Source organism: Ictidomys tridecemlineatus, chromosome 4 (genome assembly GCF_052094955.1).
Source record: "Ictidomys tridecemlineatus isolate mIctTri1 chromosome 4, mIctTri1.hap1, whole genome shotgun sequence".
Lineage (NCBI taxonomy): Eukaryota > Metazoa > Chordata > Mammalia > Rodentia > Sciuridae > Ictidomys > Ictidomys tridecemlineatus.
Window position 1 is genome coordinate 51,888,942 of NC_135480.1, and position 23,940 is coordinate 51,912,881.

Genomic DNA, 23,940 nt, shown 5'->3' on the forward strand with positions numbered 1-23,940 from the left:
CCCAAAACTCCCTAGAATTCTACCAAGTACTAAAATTTCATCAGAACTGACAATTTTCTTGGTTTTAGATTATTTCATGTTTCATTTAACATAGCTCCTTCTGCAACAGACCACAAAAATATGCTGTAGGTCATCTAGAAAGTATAGAATTATTTTGAAACAAAAGTAGCAAGTAATGTTGAATGCCTGCTATGTCCATAATGCTAATATTTTTTTGACAGGAAAAAAGAATAATCCCTCCTCTTTGCCACAGTCCTCCCCCCAAAGTTATCTGTGTTGGCAAATATTAAACAATAAATTTTGTATTTATTATCTTCACTTGTCAGTACTCCTCATGCTTAACTTATGGAAACATTCATTTCAGTTCATTGGGTCTTCAAAGAATACTTCTTTATTTACTGAATTATAACAAGCAAAATGGATACTTTCTCTTGGCTCATAGCCATTGCTGTGATAAATCTGCTTATAAGAAATTGAATACAGATTATGGTGCATGGCACAGTAAATTATATATAGAAAGAGATATATAAAATAGAGTTATATAAAATAACAAAGCAGAGAACTGATACTTCTTGAAATACACAGACTGGTTTATAGGAAAGTTACTGGGTGTGGTGGCTCATGCCTATAATCTCAGTGACTTGGGAGGCTGAGGCAGGAAGATTGCAAGCTTAAAGTCAGCCTCAACAATAAAAAGTAGAAGGGGCTAGAGATGTTGCTCAGTGGTAGAATGCTCCTGGGTTCAATCCCTAGTACTGGGGGTTGGGGGAAGCTTATAGAACAGTTTTTGTCATATTTTTTTTTTCTGGAAATTTCTTCTTTCTGTTATCTTCTTTAAAATCTGTTGTTTGTATCATCAATTTGCACCCAATGAATGTTGCTTTGTATTATATTTACCTTTGGATAGTATTATTCTTAATTTTTATTTAATTTGTAGAATACTGTTTTGAGTTTAGTAGGTGCTTGGTAATACTTAGTAATATTACCAAGAAGGTATGCCAAAGATTTTACCATAATTATTACCATAATTATTTTCCACCTAGAATTTTCTTATATTTTGATGTGTGAGAATTGCAATAGTATAAAATTTGTGTTTTATAGTTGATGCTCCTTGTTCGTAGCTTCTCAAAAAAAAAAAAAAGGATATATTTGATTTAGTGTACCTACTTAACTCTTGGAATTTAGGAAGCTGGGAATTATCTTTTTGATTATTTAATTATACCAGGTTCTTATAGTTTCATTTGCTAATTTTTCATGGTAACCTTGTGTCCATTATATAGATATGTGTCATCTCTGTCTACTCTCAGCACTGTTTATATACATTATTTTGTTAAAATATGCATAACAAAAATTTATCATTTTAACAGTTTTTAAGTGAATAACTCAGAGGAATTAGGTATGTTGTAATTACTGTACAACTATCACAACTATCTATCTCCAGAGCTTTTTCATCATTCCTTAACAGAAACTCTGTATCCATTAAACACTAACTCTGCATTCCTCTCACCCTATTCCCTAGTAACTACTATTCTATTTTATGTCTATGAATTTGACTGTTCTAGATTCCTTATGTAAGTATTCAGACAGCATTTGTTCTTTTGTGTCTGGCTTTTTTCACCAATATAATGCCTTCAAAGTTCATCCAGGTCATAACATGTATAAGAGTGTCATGCCATTTTAAAACTAAATAATACCCTGTTGTATATTTATGCCACTGTTTCTTTACTTGTTCATCTGTGGAAGGACATTTGGGTTGTTTCCATTTTCTGGCTATTCTATGTAGTACTTCTGTAAACATTGGTATATTCAATTTTTTTTTTTTTTTTTGTGGGGAGGGTGTTGCTGGAGATTGAACCCAAGGCTTAGGCATGCTGGGAAAACACTGTACACCTCCAGCCCTTACTTTTTTGATTCCTGAGTATTTGCATTTTTCCCCATTTCTCCCCACTTTTTTTCTAGTTAATACAGTTATTTTATATTAACATTTTATATTAACATTTTTGTATGTATGTTTTGTATATACATATGTACAGGTTTTTAAAGGCATTTTTTGTTTTGTTCTTGTACTGGGAACTATACCCAGAGGTGCTTGACCACTAAGCCATACTTCCAACTCTTTTTATTTATTTATTTTTTAAATTTTGAAGCAGAGTCTTGCTAAGTTACTTAGGGCCTTGATAAGTTGCTGAGGCTGGCCTCAAACTGGCAATCCTCTTTCCTCTTGCCTCGGCCTTCTGAGTCCCTGGAATTACAGGCATGTGCCACCACACCAGCTCTACATATTTTGAAATTTTTCCAGATACCTTTAGCTTTATCTTGGTCTGGCTATGAGCCAGAATTTCTTCAGAAGTTGACTTTATTCCTTTAATATACATAGCTTTTTACAAGTTTAACTTAGAGAACAATTATATTTCTTTCATGTTAAAAGAGTTTTGGTAACTGAATTATACACATTTCCTTAAAAGGAATATTCGATAAAATATTCTGGGTTCCATTGGAAGTGATTTTAATTAATATAAATCCTGAAACAAAGGAAGTGTGATTGAGCTAAGACTCAAAAGATTTTATAGTACCTCCATAAACAGAGAATGTTGCACTTAGTCAATGAAGAAGTATTTCAAAAGGTACAGAATCAAGAAACAGTAAAGTTTTCTTGGTGTATACATTGATTAGGCCAAAAAGTACAATGAGAGAGAAATCTGGAAAATATGTTAAGGCCAAATCGTTAAAGTTTTTTAATGTTAATCAATGGAATTTAGTTTCTTTTATTCTGTAACTTTTTTATTTTGGGACCTGGAATGAGTAACAAAATTTGTGAAGCTAAGAATGCTGAGTACTAACAGACACTATGAAGTGGATTTACAGTTTAAGGAAATGTGAGAGATTATGAGATGAGAATGTAAGGGCTAGGAATGAATAGAGATTCAAAGTTTGATATCATAAAGATAGAACAACCCCCCATAATAATGAGTCTTAACATTAGGCCTTGCTGGTGAATAATTGAAGAGGAGCAATAGCAGAAAATGATTTCAGCATATGAATTTATTAACTGAAAAAATATTTTCATTTATTGTGTTCCAGATAGTTTCCTATCTACTATAATTAGTAGATGAGTAAAATAGTTTTAAGAGTTTTGCTTTGTAAGCATACTTATATATTTATAATTTTTTTAATTCCTTAAAAGGCTGTGGGTTAATTTTTCAAGTGATCAGAAAACAGATCAACTAGTTTATTATTATTTTTTTTATTTTTTTGTGGTAGTTAATTTTTTAAAAACAATATTAGACCAGTCACAGTGGTGCAGACCTATAATTCAAGTGACTCAGGAGGCTGAGGAGGGATTGCAAATCCAAGACCAGCCTGAGCAACTTAGCAAGACCCTGTCTCAAAATAAAAAGTAAAAAAGAATAAAAAAAAGCTCACTGATAGATTACCCCTGGGTTTAATCCCCATTACTGTAAAAAGAAAAATAAAAAACCTTACTAGTTATTACAGTGATTTCAGTAGTGTCATTTAAAATTTAATTGGAGGAAATCTGTTATAAATTGATGTCACTTATTTACAAAAATCATAGTGCAATATAATTTCACTGTTGAAGAAGATTGTTTTTAGACCTCAAAGTTCTAAGACATTTTTTAACATACATTGTTTACTTTTCCATTTTTTTGCACATTTAAAGTGTACAGTTTGAGTTTTGTGGAATTCTTAGCACAATGAAGAAAATGAATGTATATCTATCACCCTCTGTTATGGTTTGGATGTGAGATGTTCCCTAAAAGCTCACATTGAGACAATGCAAGAAGGTTCAGAGGAGAAATTATTGATTGTGAGAGTCTTAATCCAATTAATGAATTAGTCCTTGGATAGGAATTAACTGGTAACTGAAGAAGTAGGGTGTGGCTGGAGGAGGTAGGAATTGGGACATGGCTTTGGGGTATTATTTGTATCTGAAAGTGGAGATATCTTTCTGCTTCTTGCCCATTGTGTGAGCTGGGCAGATATCTTCTGCCATGATATCTGCCTCACCTCCAACCCATAGGAATGGAGCTTGCCTTCTATAGACTAAGACCTCTGATACCATGAGTCCTAAAATAAGACCTCTGATACCATGAGTCCTAAAATAAACTTTTCTTCCTAAAATTGTTCTGGTCAGATATTTTAGTCACAGCAGCGGACAAACTGAGTAAAACAACATCCAAAGCTTTCCTTTCTCCTTTCTCTGCCTTGTATTCTTATACTGTCATAGATTGATTTGCATTTTCTAGAATATTTAATAGAAATAGAATCATTCAGTATGTATTTTTTGAGATCTGTTTTCTTTATAAGCATTATTGAGTTCATATTTATTGTTTCATGTATCATTATAAATCAAGTCTTTTATGGCGAAGTTCCACCATAGTTTATTCAGTTCACCTATTGATGGACATTGGATTGTTTCCACCATTATTTCATTTCTGTTAGGTAAATTGGATCATATCGTAGGATTTTGTTTAATGTTTATAAAAAAATATTCTTAGTTGTAGATGGATACCTTTATTTTATTTATTTTTATGTGGTGCTGAGGATCAAACCCAGTGCCTTACATGAACTAGGCCAGTGCTCTACCCCTAAGCTACAACTCCAGCCCATATGTTTAACTTTTTAAGAAAACTGTCCATCTACTTTTCAAATACACATTACTAGTTTGCATTCTTTTGAGCAGTATATAAGATTTCCTGTTCTGCTGTATCCTGGCCAACACTTATCCAAATCAGTTTTCTGAATTCTAACTATTCTAATAAGTGTGTACTGGTGCTTTATTGTGGTTATTAGCCATCTGAAGTGTTCTTTGGTGAAATCTCTGTTAGAATGTTTTGTTCATTTAAAATGAGTTATTTCCTTATTTTTGAGTTATAAGAAAAGTTTTTATATAGTCTGTGCACATCAATACTTATAAATGTTACTCCCAATTTTCTTCTATTAGTTTTTTTGATTTTAAATTGATTTTATTTTTTAAATACATTATAGTGGAATGCATTAAAATTCTTATTTACACATATAGAGCACAATTTTTCATATCTCTGTTTGTATATAAAGAATGTTCACACCAATTCATGTCTTTATACATGTACTCTGGATAATGATGACCATCATCACATTCCACCTCTCTCTTTTACTCCTACCCCTCTGCCTATCTAGAGTTCATCTATTCCTCCCATACTCCCCCTTTCTACCCCACTATGAGTCAGTCACCATATATCAGAGAAAATATTTGGCATTTGTTTTTTTTTGGGATTGGCTGACTTCATTTAGCATTATCTTCTCCATCTCCTCCATTTACCTGCAAATGCCATGATTTTATTCTCTTTTATTATTGAGTAATATTCCATTGTGTATATATGCCACATTTATTTTTATTCATTTCTCTACTGAAGGGCATCTAGGTTGGTTCCACAGTTTAACTATTGTGAATTGTGCTGCTATAAACATTGATGTGGTTGTGTCTTTGTAGTATGCTGTTTTTAAGTCCTTTGGTGTTGAGGGCCACAGCCAAGTTGGAATGACGCCCGGCATTTTGCCAGAAGTAAGGGTTGAGAGGCGAGCCATTAAGATGATGCTGGATTGAAACAGGTTGTGTATTCAATTGTATATAGACTCCTGCTGTCTGCCTGGGGTGCCCGCTACTTTGGAGTTCTCCTTGGGTGAAGTTCCAGTGGAGGGAGTTCTGATTGGTGTGTGGTGTGCCTAGGAGGGCTGCGAGTTTGGAAAATAAAGTTTGTTCCTGCTTGAGTGGCTCGTGATTTGTGCCCAGCCAGACTGTGGCACTTTGGGTATAGACCAAGGAGTGCTATAGCTGGGTCAAGTAGTGGTTCCATTCTCAGTTTTATAAGAAATCTCTATGCTGCTTTCCATATTGACTGCACCAATTTGCAGTCCCACTACCAAGGTAAGAGTGTACCTTTTTCCCAACATCCTCGCCAACACTTTTTGTTGTTTGTCTTCATAGTAGCTACCATTCTTACTGGAATTAGATGATATTCTTAATCAATAAATGGGATGGACTCAAACTAAAAAGTTTCTTCTCAGCAAAAGAAACAATCTCTGAGGTTAATAGAGAACCTGCATCTTGGGAGCAAATTTTTACCCCTCAGATAGAGCCCTAATCTATAGGGTATATAAAGAACTCCAAAAGTTAAGCACAACCACCCCCCCCAAAATAACCCAATAAATAAATGGGCCAAGGACCCGAACAGACACTTCTTAGAAGAGGATATCCAATCAATCAACAAATATATGAAAAAATGTCTATCATCTTTAGCAATTAGAAAAATGCAAATCAAAACTTGTAGTAGTTTTATAGTTACAGCTTTTATGTTTAGTCCTATGATCCATTTCAACTTAATTTTTATATATTGTACAAATCATAGTTTAGCGATCATTTTTTTGGACATGAATGTCAGATAAATAATCTAACACCTTATGTTGAGAAAATATTCTTTTTCTATTGAATTGCCTTTGTGAAAACAAAGTGTTCACATAAATACACATCTATTTCTGGACTTGATCCTGTGTATGTCTTTTAGCCAAAATTGCTTTCTCTTGATTGCTCTATTTCTGTGGTAATAGTTGCTATAGTTCATTTACTGACATTTCTTTCTTTGTTGCTTTATAGTTTTCTGCATTTATATCTTGCATATATTTAAAATATTTTTTTATTTATCAGTGGACCTTTATTTTTTATTTATGTGTGATGCTGAGAATCGAATCCAGTGCCTCACACATGATAGACAAGTGCTCGACCACTGAGCCACAACCCCAGCCCTTTGTTAGATTTTTATTCCTAAATAATTCATGTTTTCTAATGTACTTGTTAATAAATGGTACTTTAAAAATATTGTCCTCACATTCTGCAGTCATTTGAGTAATAAGCTCACTAATTAGTTCTAATTTTTTGTTTGTAGATTCTTTGGGATTTTCTATGTAGAAAGTCATATCACCCACAGGTAGAGTAAATTGTTTCATTTCTTCTTTCCCAATCCTCTATGCCTCTTTCTTGGCTTCTTGCACTTACTGTACCTCTACTACTAAGTTAAATAGTAGTTTTTGCTTATCCCATAGGTGAGTGAGAACAAAAGAATTCATGTTTATCATCATATTATTATTTTCATGTGTGGTACTGAGGATTGAACTCAAGCTTAGCTACATCCCCATCTCTTTTTTGTTTTAATTTTTGAGATAGGGTCTTACTAAGTTATTGAGGCTGGTCTTGAACTTTCAATCCTCCTGCCTGAGCCTCAGCCTGTAGAGTTGCTGGTATTAACAGCTGTTGATATTGTGCTCAGGTATTGATATTAACTTTAAATTTTGGATTGACACCTTTTTTGTTTTAGTGAGATTTTCTTCTAGTTTTAGTTTTCTGAGAGGTTTTATAAGTGAATGTCAGGTTTTTGTCAAATGCTTTTAACTGATCATATGATATACTTCAGCCTCTGAATATAGTGAATTACACTTATCAGTTCTCAAATATTGAACCAGACTTGCATTCCTTGGATACATCCACTTGGAGTGGATTGCTGATTATACTTTGTTAATGTTTGCTTGGGAATTTGTACTGTTCGTTTATGAGACAGATTGTTCTGCAGTTTTTTGTGTTGTCTTTTTTTGGTTTTAGCTTTAAAGCAGTACTCACCTCAAAAAAAAAAAAGTTTGGAAGTATTTCTTCCCTTTTTATTTCCCTAAATTTTTAATATTATGTCTTCCTTATTTAAGTTTGCTCATGAGGCTCTATGGCCTATGATTTTTTTTTGGTAGAAATTTTAAAACTAGTAATTCATAGATATATAATCAATTAAGATATCTGTCTATTCATGAATGTCTTTCAAAATTTGTGTCTTTGAAAGAATTAAATTGTTTGAAATGCTCTCGTATTATAATTTTAGTATGTGTAGGGCCTCTGGTGCTATCTTCTTTTTACTCTTGATATAGAACATTTGCGTCTTTTTTCTTTTTTTCCTTTGGTCAGCCTTTCTCTAGAGGTTTGTAAATGTTATTGAACTTCTCAGAGAACCAACTTTTAGTTTCATTGATTTTTTCCCTACCTCCAATTATTTTTCTGTTTTTTTGTTTGTTTGTCCTCTTTTTATGGAGGGGGGGGTACCAGGAATTGAACCCCAGGGGCACTCAACCACTGAGCCACATCCCTAGCCCTTTTTTGGAGGGTCTCACTGAGTTGCTTAGAACCTTGCTATTGTTGATGTTGGCTTTGAACTCTGCATCCTCCTGCCCCAGCCTCCTGAACTATTGAGATTACAGGCTGTCCTACTGCACCCCGTCGTTTTTTCCTCTCTTATTTTTGTTTTTTCCTTTTACTTTTTTTTTTTTCTGTTTCTGATCAACATAATCTGTTGGATATCTGAAAGAAAGCAAATCTTTGAAGTTTTCTCTCCGAGCACTTCTTTCTGGTACTTTGTCCAGTAACCTGCTTTGGTCTGTCTGGAGTGTTTTGTTTTTAATGTAGTACTACAAATTCAACCCAGGACTTTGCCGATGCTAAGCGTATGCTACACCACTGAGCTATATCCAGCCCTTTGCCTTTGTCTTCCTGGATCTCTGTCTTCTCAGTTCATGGAGTCTATATTTTTCCCCACTCTCTGTTGTGACCGCTCTGTTGTGACCTTTAAACTCTGAAGAAGCTGAGGCAATCCTTTGAGTTGCCTAATTTATTACCCATTTTTCTTGAATTATTGCCCTTTATTACCTGATGTCTACTATCTTGAAAACTGTTATTTCATATATTTTGTCCAGGTTGTTTTGTTAAAGTGTCTTTCTGGTTGAAGATTAAATAAATCGGTTCCTGTTTTTCAGGGTTTTTTTTCTTGTCTCCCTATCTAAAAGTGGTAAGCTCTTGAGGGAGACATCAGCTGACCCAACTGGACCACTAAATCTTTAGTTTTATAAGATTGTATAAATTTGAATTACTGGTAAGATACTGAGGTAGGGAGAAATTTATGGGAAAATCACAGATTAAGAAACAATTTAAAGAAATTGTTTCTTGATGATGACTCCAAATACCCAGTTTCTTGTTAATCTGAAGACTTATTTTTCTTTTGTTCTAAAAAATTTCCAGCAATGGTTTCTTCATCATTTCTTTTAGTTAACTTTTTATCAAATTCATATTACATAAGAATTGGAGCCTCATGATCTATCTTACATGTCTGTGATCTACAGTTTCAATTAAATACTTTTTCTGACTGTGTGCTGGATTTTTTTTTCATTGGGGCATATTAATATACAGAATGATGAGTTTCATTGTGGCGTATTTGTACATATATAAAATTGTAATATGATCATCTTTACTCCCCAATGCCTCCTCTACTTTCCTCTCCTCCCTTATGATAAGATTTTGATGGATGTATCTACCCTTTCTTATAACTTAGACAGTTGAATGAATCTGACATAATTTTCCTATGTACATGTATGAATACACCACAGTGAATCCCACCATCATGTACATCCACATGATTGGCATCCTAATTAGAATAAGATATATTCCATGCTTGTATAATTATATCAAAATGGATTTTGTGATCATGTATAATTAAAAGGAACCAATTTTAAAAAAAGAATTCATTCTCTCTTCAGCTCTAACTGGAGAAAAGTTTATCTCATCTAGTGATTAAAAACATTCTGCTGTATTTTTCATTTTTAAGTTTCCTAATTGTGTTCAGTTCATATCTACATTTCTCTTCCTGCTTTTCTTTTCATCATTTCTTGTTCTTTTTCATTTTACCTGAACTTATCCCTTTTAACATTCATTTTATGTGAACTTATTTTTATAGTTATTTTTATTTAAATCTATAAAATTATTGAATAAGTTAAAAATTCTGGTGATTAATTTTTCTGGTTGTAATTTTTTGGATTATATTATTTCCATGTGATTTGTTTTTTTTTTCCCCAGTGCTAGAGATCAGACATAGAGCTTCCAGGCATTCTGCCATGGAGCTGCACTCACCACCTCTCTACATGATTTTCACTATGGGTTTGCTGGCTCATTTCAGTGTGGGTATTGTCTTTCTGCTGTTGTTTTCTCTCCCTTTCCTCCCTTCCTGCTCTTATTTGTCTTTAGGAATTGTTACCTTTCATTTTGTTATTGCCCTCTTCTTCTATCCAACCCAGAACCATTTCTTAAAATACATTTCTCTGCAAACAACAGGCCTGAGTCTTTAACCAATTTATTTTCTGAAAATAAAAAATTCTGTTTTACAATTTGTCATTGGAGATGTTTATTTTGGGTTATTATTTTCAAATGTTTTATATGTCCCGGACATGTATTTGATGTAGTGTCAGTGATTGATAGTTAACTATCTACTATTCCTGATTTGAAGTTCTATTCTTAGATTAGTAGATTTTAGAATAAGTATGACTGGTTTAACTCCTCCTGATTCTAAATGGTCAAGGAAAATGCAGGATTACAAATCTAATATTTTTTTTTCTTCTGCAATAGAATATGTAAGTAGTATCTTTTAATAGAGTATTGCTTACTGGTAATTGCTTTGTTTTACTCTAAATTCTGTAAGTTCTCCATGAATTTCTGTTCCTCAAGTCTTACAAGCACTGTAATATAATCAAAGGGCTGTTAAAAAATCCAGATCTGAGGTCCTGGAGCTTAACTGAGTCAATCTGTGTACAGTATTCAACCTATTTGAATTTCAGTTTCTTCCTTTATAAAGCAGGTGTAATATCTCTATATATCAGCTATATGTACCATTGTGGACATTGTAGAAGGTAACAGAGTGAAATTCAACAGAGTTTTATTTAGCACATATTTGGAGAGAGACATTTCATTTTAGATTCTAAAGAAATAAAAATTGATAAAGCATAGCTCTTTGGTAATTTATAATATAATGATGTAAACAGCCTGTTTTATAAGAAGTTGAAATGCAGCATGGAGTATGACAAACCTTCAAATATAGATACAAGCAATGAATTAAGAAGACATCCCCAAAAGCATTTTATACTTAAGGAAATGAGCAAAAATTTCACCAAGGAATCATTCTTTGATCAAAAGCCCTGTGGTATTGCCAGTGTACTATATAAATGTAAGGTGTGGTATTGCCAATGTACTATATAAATGTAAGGTGCTACTATTTTCTTTTATATATCCAAGTTATATTTCTTTTATATTATACAAGTTAAGACTACAAGCAAGTTCCTGGGAAAGCTAGGAATGGAACCACCATTTGACCCAGTTATTGCCCTTCTTGGTCTATTCCCTGAAGACCTTAAAAGAGCGTACTACAGGGATACTGCCACATCGATGTTCATAGCAGCACAATTCACAATAGCTAGACTGTGGAACCAACCCAGATGCCCTTCAATGGATGAATGGATTAAAAAAATGTGGCATTTATACACTATGGAGTATTACACAGCACTAAAAAATGACAAAATCATGGAATTTGCAGGAAATGGATGGCATTAGAGCAGATTATGCTCAGTGAAGCTAGCCAATCCCTAAAAAACAAATACCAAATGTCTTCTTTGATATAATGAGAGCAACTAAGAATAGAGTAGGGAGGAAGAGCAGGAAGAAAAGATTGACATTCAACAGAGGCACGAGATGGGAGGGAAAGAGAGAGAAAAGTGGAATTGCATGGAAATGGAAAGAGACCCTCATTGTTATAAAAAAACTACATAAAAGAGGTTGTGAGGAGAATTGGAAGAAAAATAAGGAGAGAAATGAATTACAGTAGATGGGATAGAAAGAGAAGATGGGGGGGAGGGGGATAGTAGAGGATAGGAAAGGTAGCAGAATACATCAGTCACTAGTATGGCATTATGTAAAAATGTGAATGTGTAACCTATGTGATTCTGCAATCTGTATTTGGGGTAAAAATGGGAGTTCATAACTCACTTGAAACTATTGTTCGAAGTATGATATGTCAAGAGCTTTGTAATGTTGTGAACAACCAATAAAAAAAAAAAGACTACAAGCAAGAAATCTTTTTTTTCAGATTGGTAAACTTGTGTTCAAAATTATATGTATGTGATATTTTTAAGACTGTGGTCTTGGATACATAGTTCTTTTGGATAGTTCTTTCTTTTTCTTTTTTCTATTTGCTGTGTCTGATCTTTTAAAAAAATCTTGTAGTTGTATGCCTTTATTTGTTTATTTTTTTATTTGGTGCTGAGGATCAAACCCAGTGCCTCACATATACTAGGCAAGTACTCTGCCACTGAGCCCTAGACACAGCCCCAGCACCAGCCCCAGCCCCAGACCCAGCCCCAGACCCAGCCCCATCATTCTGATCTTGCTATTAAATCTTCTTTCTTCTTGGGTCCTGATGCTTGGCTCTAGGCAGCACACTCTTCTAGGATGGCACTCAGTAAACAACTGATTTCAATGTTGCATTTTCAAGGGAAAGGTTTTCATATGTTTTATTTTTGATAATGTAATATTGAAAAGAAGATTTTCTCCTCCAGGCTGCTTTTCAAATATTGTTAACTCTGAAGTTCCAAGGAAACACCCATTTTGCTATTATCCAGATACATTTAGACTGAGCTTTTGCAGTAGAACATTTTGTTCCATTTGCAGTAATTTTTTGTCAAGGGACAAAGATAAACAGCTTAAACAGATAACCATCTCTGGTTGCTGCTTCTAATAATAATATTTAGCAGCCAGTGAATACTCTGCAAGTGCCTTTCTCAGAAAGGCTCCATTAAGTAAATAAGCAGTAAATATTCTTGATTGATAGACGATAGAATTTAAAGTTAACCAACTGCCCATATCAGAACAAAACATTATTATTTTTTATTTTGGTAAACAGTACTCATCTTGTTTAGATAGGTCTTATCAAAAACAGTGGTAGCATTTTATACCAGACATATTTTTATGACACTCAGAAGAGCTAAAACTAACAGTTTTAAACTGCTTGAATCATGTTTTATCAGTTTTCTTTAGATATATATCTTTATTTCCAAATCACAAGGTATACTTTGTCTGTGTTTTGAAAAAGTTATATAGCATTGTGCTGTATTCTGATCAGTTAGTATTTACAATAAAACAGCTTATTTTTTTCCTTTCAAATCAATCATAGCTTGGGTTGATACTTGGAAAGTTATTTTCATTTAATCCTTGGATGTTAAAGGATGATTTTGTTTCAGGTGTTTTGTGAGGCTTATGTACTTAATGTTTGGGTGGTTTCTATATCAGGTGTCAGTGTAATTTGAAGTGTTATTTCCTTTGCAAACTTTGTAACACCAGTAACTAAGGGATGTAATCATTTCTTTTATCCTTGTTTAAGTCTGCAGAAGAGATAGTTACTATATACCATATATATATTTCAAGTTAAGATATTTTCTCAATTTATTTTATGTTTCATTAACAACCATGCATCATCGGAACTGACAGTCACTCCAGACAATAAACTGCTACAGGTCAGGAATTTCATCTTTTTTATTATATTTTAGTTCCTAAAACAGGGTTGATATATATATAATTTAACAAACTAATTGAACTAATTACTATCAGCCCCTGACTCATCATCAGCACTCTCATTGGTTATATAAATGTTATACATAGGTTCTGGATCTTCTCCTTGAAAAAAAGGCACTCTCTTTACCACTTTAAGTTTCAGGCTTAGAGGTTTCTTATGTTCCATTATATAATAATAACACTAACATCAGTGAAGATAATACAGATTGCTAGTGCATTGTAGTATCACTGTGTGACTGGTTTAAGCTTCTATAGTAGTTTAGATATCAGGCAGTATGTTAAACAGTTTACTTGCATGTTGTCATTTAATATTGAATGCAAATATATGAGATATTTAGAGTTCCAGAAAAAATGAGACTCGGAGAAATTAGGTAACTTCTCTAAAAATCATAACCTAAATTAGGGGTCAACTCAGGACCAAGTTCTTTATAGTCTTGTGAAAAAGGACATGAGATTATCAAGTGTAGCTTTCTTCATGAATCTCTTTATCATTATATCTGATAAATTGCCATTTAGTTTCTGGTTTCATATGTCCAATAACTAGTTCTCATTCTCTAGGAGACAAGTTAATTTTATTGTTTGACAACTTTTATTATTAAAAGTTTCTCCTGCAGTTGACAATGCATGCAGTTCAGTGGTAGAGTAGTTGTCTAGCATGCACAAGGTTCTGGGCTTCATCTCTAGAACCACAAAAACAAACAGGTTTTTAATGTTATGGATACATTGATAAATCTTTATGTAACTTTGTTTTTCAGGGCTGAACATGGAACCTAGCATTGGCAAGGTCTATCACTGAGTGCCACCCCCAGCTTCTATTTTTCTACAGCTTTTAAATTATTAGGTCTTAACAAGCCCTTCTAGAAACACAGACGATAGAATGAATCTATCCTTACTAATATTGGTTATATTTAGCAAATTATATTTGGTATGTTTTTTATACACATACACATACAAAGTATTTGCTTGATTATAAGCAAGAAATCTCTTCTTTCAGATAGGTAAACTTATGTTTAAAATTATATGTATATGATATTTTTAAAAGACTCCAGAGAGCTTAACAGATATACTTTTAATTTTTTAAAATTCTGTATCTAGTCTACACCTAAATATCTATAACTAATAAACAGAAATAGGTAACAGAATTTAGTGCAAATGTCCTCCCACTTTGGTACTGGGAATTGAATTCAGGGGTGCTTTACTACTGAGCTATATCCCTAGCCTTTTTTTACTTTTGTACAGGGTCTCCTTAAGTTCCTGAGGCTCGCTTCAAACTTTGCAGGTCTCCTGTCTCAGCCTTCTGCATTGCTGGGATTACAGGCACATGACACCATGCCTGGCCTGTGCAAATATTTTTAATCAGCCTAGGTGAAAACAGGAAACATTGATTACTAGAAGGTAAAAGGAATTGTAATGTGAGGAGTAATATTTTGCCATCACAGACTGAGATATTAAAATCTGCAGAATGAAAAATCAAGCACAAATCACAATTGAGAGTTTTATAGAATTAAAAAAGCATTTTGTTTCTGATTTTTGTCTCTTATCTTCCTTTGCCAGTCTAATTAGTTTGTTTTTAGTCCCTTTTTAGGTTGTTGTTACCTTGATGTTGAAGGGAACTGCCTGTGTTTTGGAAATATATATATATATATATATATATATATATATATATATATATATATAAAGAAAACTGATAAAATATGATTCAAGCAGTTTAAAACTTAGTTTTAGCTCTAGATGTGTTTTGTGAACCCCTCATTTTTTATAGATGGGCCTTTGTTACAAGAATATTGATTATGTCATTCAAAGCAATGTTTTTAATATTTACTGTGTATCATATAGATGAGTGCTTTAACAGTAAGCATTCGGCAAAAAAAAAAGGTGAAAAAATAAGCATTGGGCAAGGTATAATTATATACTATAGTCCTCTCCTTTAGTTTCTTTTCATTAAAAAGATAAAAATTAAAGCATCAAATTAGAAAATAGTGAATCCTCAGGTACTCTTGATCCAGGTACAATAATCATTCACTGTGGGTCACTTTTTTTTCTTCTTTTTGTTACTGGGGATTGAACCCAGGGTTGCTTAACCACTGAGCCACACCCCCAGCCCTTTATCTATTTTATTTTGAGACAGGGTCTTGCTAAGTTGCTGGCATTAAACTCAGAATCCTCCTGCCTCAGCCTCTCTCAAGCTGCTAGCATTACAGGTGTATGCCATTTCACCCAGCCCTACTTTATTTCTCTTAAAGTAACATTATTGGGAATTTGCTGTGTTCTAAGTACTGTTCTCAGCACTTTCATATTCACAGCAACCCTAAGAAAAAGGTGCTATTATTGACCCCATAGAATAATGTGATAGCTTCTCAGACTACATTATGTATAGGCCTTTTGAAGGAGTCAGTTGTCAGCAAGATTCCATTTTTTAAAGATTATGGTAATAGAATTATGGGTAGAAAAGCCCCCAAATGATAGCATCCCTTCTATGTCTTATCCAAAAGTCAGTAAAATTCCAATGTTTATATAATCTACCAGAAGGCATGACATATTAAGTAGAACTCATCTTATTTCCTCTATTGAAGCACTAAATTTTAAATAAATTCTTTAAAAACTAAGGAATTTGTATGACTATTTGTTCATTTCAGTTCTTTAGAGAATTAGAAATGTATCTGTAATTTTCTAAGACATTATAACTTAGTGTTTCTAACTATTAAAAGGCAGTGAGCTTCAAGAAGTAAGCAAGTTGGCTGATTCAAAAAGATTTTGAAATGTCACCCCTTTGTCCTATCTAGAATCTTAATTGTCTCAAAATATACAAAGTCTTGATATGATTCATTTTTAGATGATGTTTGTAAAATTTTGGTTTTAGTAATTACGATTTTAACAAATTTCTATCTTAGAAGATATAAGATAGATGAAACGCTGTATATTAAAAATTAAAGCTAAATATTTTCATATGGTAAAACACTAACAGTGAATATAGGTGTGAGAATAAAAGGGTTTCATTGTACCATTCAGATTATGTCTTAATATTAATATATTCATGTACATGTGTATGTATAAAGCATGCAACAATATTTGGAAGGAAATCCACAAAGCCATTACTAATATAGCTGGAGGTGAAGAATAGGGTGGCCATATTGTTGGGTTATCTAAGAGTTAGAATTCCTGCAGTGATCTAATTTTGTTGTTTCTCTTCAGTTTTCCCTTTTTTTTAAAATTTTTTATTTTTTATTGGTTGTTCACAACATTACAAAGCTCTTGACATATCAGTTTTCCCTTTAGGGTACCTAATAGAACATTGTTTCAATTCCTTTGTTTATCATTTTTATTATATCTCTCTTATTCTGTAAATGTTCTTTCGGTTATGATTCCCTGTCACCAATGCCCCCCTCCCCCCGCCCCTCCCGTGGTGCTTGGAATTTAACCCAAGGCTTCAAGCATGCTAGGCAAGTACTCTACCACTGAGCTGCACCCCCCCATGGCCTAAACTCCTCAATGTTCTTTATTTTATTTTATGAGAGAGAGAGAGAGAGGGAATTTTTTTTAATATTTATTTTTTAGTTATCAGCGGACACAACATCTTTGTTTCTATGTGGTGCTGAGGATCGAACCCCAGCGGCACGCATGCCAGGCGAGCGTGCTACCGCTTGAGCTACATCCCCAGCCCAGTGTTCTTAATTTTTGTTCACTCTCCTGTGTTTGAAGTTTTCTGCTGCCTCTAGCATTCACTTAAGGCCACTTAGTTCCCTTTTTTGTTTGTTTTGCCTTCCCCTCATATTTGGTGACATTCCTACATACATACTCCATTCCTTACGTTTTCCAGGAATTTATAGGGTAAATCAGTTTTTCTTCCAAAAATCTTGATATTTTAAATTTGTTGTTTTCTTCTTTGCTGGTTATTTGCAGTTTTTATTTTTAAATGCAATTTTAATGGGTTTTCAGAACATCTTAGAGTTAAAACGTTTGATCTGCCGTGCTTAATCAGAAGTCATTAATAACTTTTGTATTCTTCTTCTTGGAATTGTTTTACATTTGTAATTGGTTTGCAGTTTTTTTTTTTTCTGTTTCAAAGCTTGATATTAGAAGCTATTCTAAATGTTCATTTTTCCTCTCTGGATTTTCTCTTGACAATTTTATATTTAAAATCTTATGTAGGAAGGGCAGCAGAATAGCATAGACATTATGATTGCTGTATGTTTATAGGTGACTCTATGACCAGTGTGATTCTGCAATCTGTACAATTAGAAAAATGAGAAATTATACTCCAATGATTCATATGTTAAAAAAACCCTTATGTATAGGGCTCTTCATGAGACTGATATATTAAAATGTTAAAAGTGAGAAGGTAAGTTGGCTTATCCTGTGTTTTTGACAACATAGGAAGATTATGAGTAGGATTCTTTTTCTAATTGCTTATTGTAGGTATCAAAAGAAACTATTAGTTTTAATTTTATCTATCTACCTAACTAAAATAAAATCTAATTTAGTATTTTGTCAGTTTGCTTGGATTTTCTAGGTAGACAATCATATTGTCCTATACATATTGAAAGTTGTATTATAATAATGAGGACAATGCAATGTTGTATAGTAGTAATAAAATACCTGGATATAAATTTTTACCAAGATCAAGGTAGGTGACCCATTGAAATTAAGCTGCATTTTATTTAAGTATATAATTAAAATATATTTAACTATATTTAAGTGTACATCATCAAAAGCTACCCATTAAAATTAAGCACATAAGTGAAACCAAATAACAAAATATTTCAGAGTTTCTTAGACTCTTAAATTGACTTCTCTTCAAAGTTCTTATACCTACTATATTTCCTTTGAACTTTTGAAAAATACATATATAAAGTATAGAGGACATCTGACACTTACCTAGCTTAGCTTGACTCAATTTCATCTCCTAAAGTTTCTGTTGCTTTATTTCACAAATTTATTCTTCTGTGGTCAGAATATAGTTCATAATGTTCTTTTTCATTATTTCTTTTTTTAATTCCCTTTAGAAGTATACAAGCAAAACAAAATAATCTTGGGGTTGCTTAACATTAAAAAGGAATTTATAGGTAATTAAACATTTTTTTGCTGACTTGTATATATTCTATAAAGCCAGTTATATTTCCCTAAAATATTTATAAAGATTTATATGAAGATAAAATAATATTCCATAATAATAACCATGCTTATTTTAGCATTAGTTGTAAAAACTGTAATGGCTAAGTTATGAAATTTTTATGTAACTTACATGATGGTACAATACTCATTAAAAATACTTTTGCTAATCAGGCATGGAGATGCACACCTGTAATCTCAGCTACTTGGGATGCTGAGGCAGGAATATCCCAAATTCAATCCAACCTGGGTAACTTAGGGGAACCCTGGCTTGAAATAAAAAATAAAAAGGGGTGGAGATGTAGCTTAGTGATAGAGTGCTTGCTTATCATGTACAAAGCAATGGGTTCAATCTTCAGCACTCAAATAAATTAATAAGAATTTTTGTTAAATATGTGTAAATAGATGGAAAATTCTTAGGTGTTACAGAAAGTTAAGAAAAGGGATTCATAAATGTATATGTGATTTGCCTCCTCTTATGTAAAAAATATATAAAATTAGTGATGTGGCTGAGGAAGAGTATTTACCTAGCATGCTCAAGGCCCTGAGCATTGTTAGTACCATTAAAAAACAAAAACACCATATACACATACATATGCACACCCTCTGGTTGCAAGGAAATGCAACGTGTTATAAAATTTAGTTCATGTTATTTAAATTTTTTCTGCCATTAATTTACATGAAGATAAAATAATATCCTAAGATGATTTATAATGATAATTCAGCAATTAAAAGAACATATTTTTCTAAAGATGCAGAGAGTTGTATTCTAGTCCTGTCAGTGTCACCTACTAGTTACATGAATTTATATCACATAACCTTGATTTCATTGTTTATAAAATGAGTCTTTTGAGATACGATTATATATAAGGTATTTTAAAATATGAGATCTTTTTGTATTTGTGCTTATCTTTTTTTCACAGACTAGTGGCCTGATCCATATATTTGGGCAATTAAATAGACAAGTAAATAAATAAAGTTGGTGTAGTGCATTAAGGTGTTGAGTCCAGCAGTCTAGCTGTTCTGCCCTATAACCTTGAAGTACCATTTGCCAAGTATATCAAGGTCTTAAAGAAAACTGAAGATGCACAAAAATAACATCCTGAAAAGAAATACTTCTCTTGGCCATTCCCAGATATGTTGTAAAAATTTTATGCATGATCTCTGTGAAATAATGATGTGAAGGTAGAGAGAGTTGTCAAAAACACAAGTTGTTGTATACACAGTGGTGGATGCATGAAAATAACATTATTTCTCAGCTTCCGTGGTGTGTTCATAGATAATGCTTTTCAAACAGAGTGTTTTCTCATCTGTTTGAAGAGGGTAAAATGTAAATTCATTAATTATGAGAATGAATTCTAAACATTTTGGGTTCTGCACCTGTGATAGCATTTTCCTCCTGTTTGCCAATAAAGACACTGGGGAGAACAAAATCCTGATTTTATCCTGTTTGTTTAATGCTTATCATTCTGCTTACTGTCTTTTAGTGACTACTCTGTTAACAGCTGTCTAAACATTCTTTCACATTCCTGTCAGAAATATGATTCCAGCCAGGTTCAGGAATTGTAGTGACCACTCCTTTATTGAAATTACTTCTTCAAAACATTTTTATTTAAGGATTGACATGACTGAACCAGCTAGCATTATTACATTTTAAATCCAATCTTATGGGAGGTACATCTCATTCAATAGTGGGGTCATATCCTAATACCCAAATTCTTTTATTGCTTAATCATATGTATAATACAGTGAATTCTGAAAATAGATAACAGATTAGGACCATTTCTTTTCATTCTTTGAAAAAACATCTTTGTAAATTCAATTGTGTATACTGTTGTTTATTTTCTGAATATTGTATATTAATGTAGTTCATTTGAGAGTACAGAGTGCAGTAATTCCTATAAAGTATGACTCTGGTATACTTTTAAATGCATAGTATAAAATAATTCCTTTTTTATAGTTGTTATTTTATGTGTGAAATAAGGGATATCATGTGTAACCAGTGTCTAGGTAACTCTCTTAACAAATATTTCTGTGAAAATTTCATAAAAAGTATCTGACCAAGTCAACCATGAATTAGCATTACCATTACTCTCTTAGTTGTGGTCATATTAAATTGAGCTATGAAGAACTTATTGAATCGAAAAATGATCCTTGAAAATTCCCAAAAGTTTTAAGGTTACTACTTTTTTTTAAAAAAAAATCACAGAATTATTCTTTTAATGTAAATTCTGGTTATAATGTAAACAGAGGGAATTGAGGCTGTTTAAGTAACTAAGGTTAAACTCTTGCATTCTTCTGCATGTTATATGTTCCTTATTTTCTACTAGAATAAGAAATTTTTATAAGTCTTTTTAGGGGCACATGTAATTTTTTAGTTTAAAAGTTATATGATAAAATATGGATTAGTAAATTATAATTTATACATATGGATATATGTCTTGGGAAATATTAAAGATGGCTATTATCTAAAGAACCTTCTACCATGTCACCATCAAGAGATCATTTAATATAGTTACATTAATGCTATGGATGGTTTTCATTTTTCTGGTAAATTTTTCTTATATTCTCTGTATTTGCAAAGCATTGAGAAAAGTGGTCACATTAACACTTGCTTTTTCCTAGTTTTGGGTGTCAAAATATCATATTGTTCATCTGAGTAATGTATCTTTTTGCTTATAAAATGTTATTTTGTTATTTATGAACTCTTCTTTGTGTAACTTCAGTTTGAGAAGTCAAATACATTTGATAGAATTAGAACTAAAATACAGAGATTTAGATTTTCCTTCTTGAGAACCTGTAGTTTCATTTTATGAAAATAATGCAGTCATCATTCTCTAATGTATAGCTTTTAGGACCATTTACTAAGTTCAATGATCAGCTAATGATCATGAATGACAAATGTCTATGAGAATGGGATTATTTGCTATTAATTCACAGAATTGATTTACTTTGTATCAGAGATGCAGTTTGTTGAATAAGTAATAGTAGTGGAATTGTTATTGCCAGTTGTATCATATTGTTTTATTAACAAGCTCAGATACTTTATTCCTGGTTCTATAATTAACTTTAGAAAATGATATACCTTCCCAGTGACTTGGGAGGCTGTGGCAGGAGAATCACAAGTTCAAGGCAGCCTTGACAACTTAATAAGACTCTGTCTCAATTTTTTTTTTTTAAAGGGCTGGAAATTTAGCTCAGCCATAGAATTCCCCCCTAGGTTCAATCCCCAGTAACACCACCACCACTACTGCCAAACACACACACACACACACACACACACACACACACACACACACACACACACACACAGAAAGAGAGAGAAAGAAAGAAAGAGGATAAAATATGACTGATTTAGGAAAGAAGTTTGTTGAAAATAAAAAGATTTTTGAAAGACGTTTCTGGGTATGTTGTAATCTAATAGAATTCCCTGGTTCTAAAAAAGTATTTTACCTTTTTGCTACCCAGAAATATTGTTTAAGCCAAGGTTAGTTACATGTTAGCACTCATTCTCACTAAAAGAGCACTTTGCAGCTGGGCATGGTGGCACACAACCTGTAATTCCAGGAACTCAGGAGGCAGAGGCAGGGAGATCACAAGATTAAGGCCTGCCCCAGTAACTTACTAAGGCCCTAAGCATATTGGGGAGACTCTGTCTGAAAAATTTAAAAAGTTTAAAAAAAAAAGTTGGGGATATGGCTTAGTGGTTAAGCACCCCTGGGTACAATCCCTGGTCCAAAAAAAAAAAAGGCAGTTAATCACTTTTTAGCCTCAGTACCCTTTATATGTTCATAGATCATTAAGGACTACCAGTAAGTTTTGCTTATATGGTTTTACCTGTTCATACATTAAAATTTGAAACTAAATTTTTAAAAATAAATTTATTCATTAAAAATTACATGTTAATATAAATGTGGTATTTATGAAACGAGGTATATTTTCCAAAGTAAACGAAAAATATATTCTTTTACCAAAGAGAGTGGCTTTAAAAATATTTTTCTAAATATCTTGTATATTTGATATATTTCTAAATTTCAGAGGTATCTGGAATCTCATACCTGGGTCTGCTCTTGTGATTTTCTTCTTTTTTTTACTTTAAAGTATATGAAGAAAATCAGACAAGGGAAGAGTATTTAATAATCTTTTTGAATAATTAAGGATATTTTTCTTTGAATACTGTGCCAACATAGAACAAGTAGTTTTTCTAAAAGTTAGTTGGAAGGTGGAATCTGTAAACACACATTTTCATATTATGTTGTACTATATTAGTCTACCTATTGAAAAGATTGAATAGATTTTTTTATCCATGCATGATTTGATAATACCATGCATTGATCATTTGGCAAATATGAATTCAATGAGCTATATAGATCCTCCAGACATTGACATGTCATTAAATAATATTTAAAACATTACATTTGTTAATATTGCCATAATTTTTGTCTGGAAAATTTTAAAGTATTGCAAACTTTTCAGGCTCATGGTCGTGTTTGAAAGCTCAAGTTTTATCATTGGTAACAAATATTTGGTATTTGTGCCAGATACTGGCAGCAATCTTTGTCTTGAAGTTACAGGTCTAATTGATTTGTTTTGAAAAAATGTCTGCCAAATACATGTCTGTATAAGCATATTTTGTCTGATACTCTCAAGTAAAAAATGATGTTCTTTAAAAAAAATTCATTCTAATTCAGTTCACAGTTTAAACCACCACACACAATTTTTTTTCTAGACAACTATCCTATTTCCACATGTAGCATAAGTGCTTTGTACATACTATTTGATACATTGAAGAAGTTGTGATCAAATGTGTTAAAATGAAATTTAAATATTTATTGCTTTCCCAAGGCTTTCTTAACTAAAACTGACTTTATTATTATTATTTTTATTATTTTTATTTGTAAATGTGCAGCTGTGAAGAATACAGTAACTACCAGTATAATTTGGTGCTACTGTGATAGACTCTGTTAAGACACAGAAATTTTACCTATTGTTGCTTTTGCCCAACTAATATAAATGTCAACAGGTGAAAGAAGCAGTGAACATCTTAGTATTATTATGAAAATAGTTTTGACTTCAGGAAACTTCTGCAATTCTATTTACTACGCTATACTGGAATGTGAAGGGCTTGCAGTGATCACAAGTGATCACTATATCTATAAAACGATATAGAATTTAGTATAGGTGGATTCTTGAGAGAGAAATAAGTACATAAAGACAATGATGGGAACTTCTCTGTATCAGATTAGTAGATAAGAGACAGAGGAGGAAAGGTTACTGTTATTGTTGTTGTTATTTATAATAAAAATAGTTTTGGTATATAGGACAGGAACTGCCCAAACTCTTTGGTTTGGAGGGAG

General features: G+C 32.6%; 1 protein-coding gene across 7 annotated transcripts in view; it reads left to right on the top strand.

The window, feature by feature from the left end:
* The window catches only part of Sbf2 (SET binding factor 2), a 401,965-nt gene that overhangs the window by 143,591 nt on the left and 234,434 nt on the right, over positions 1-23,940 (top strand). For 4 of the 7 annotated variants that reach the window (XM_078046492.1, XM_078046499.1, XM_078046494.1 and 1 more), the window contains exon 3: positions 6,942-6,983. The exons of the other annotated variants lie outside the window; for them this stretch is intronic. In XM_078046492.1, the coding sequence (XP_077902618.1) occupies positions 6,942-6,983 (42 nt within the window). The remainder of the gene's footprint in view (positions 1-6,941; positions 6,984-23,940) is intronic. 7 annotated transcript variants of the gene reach the window in all.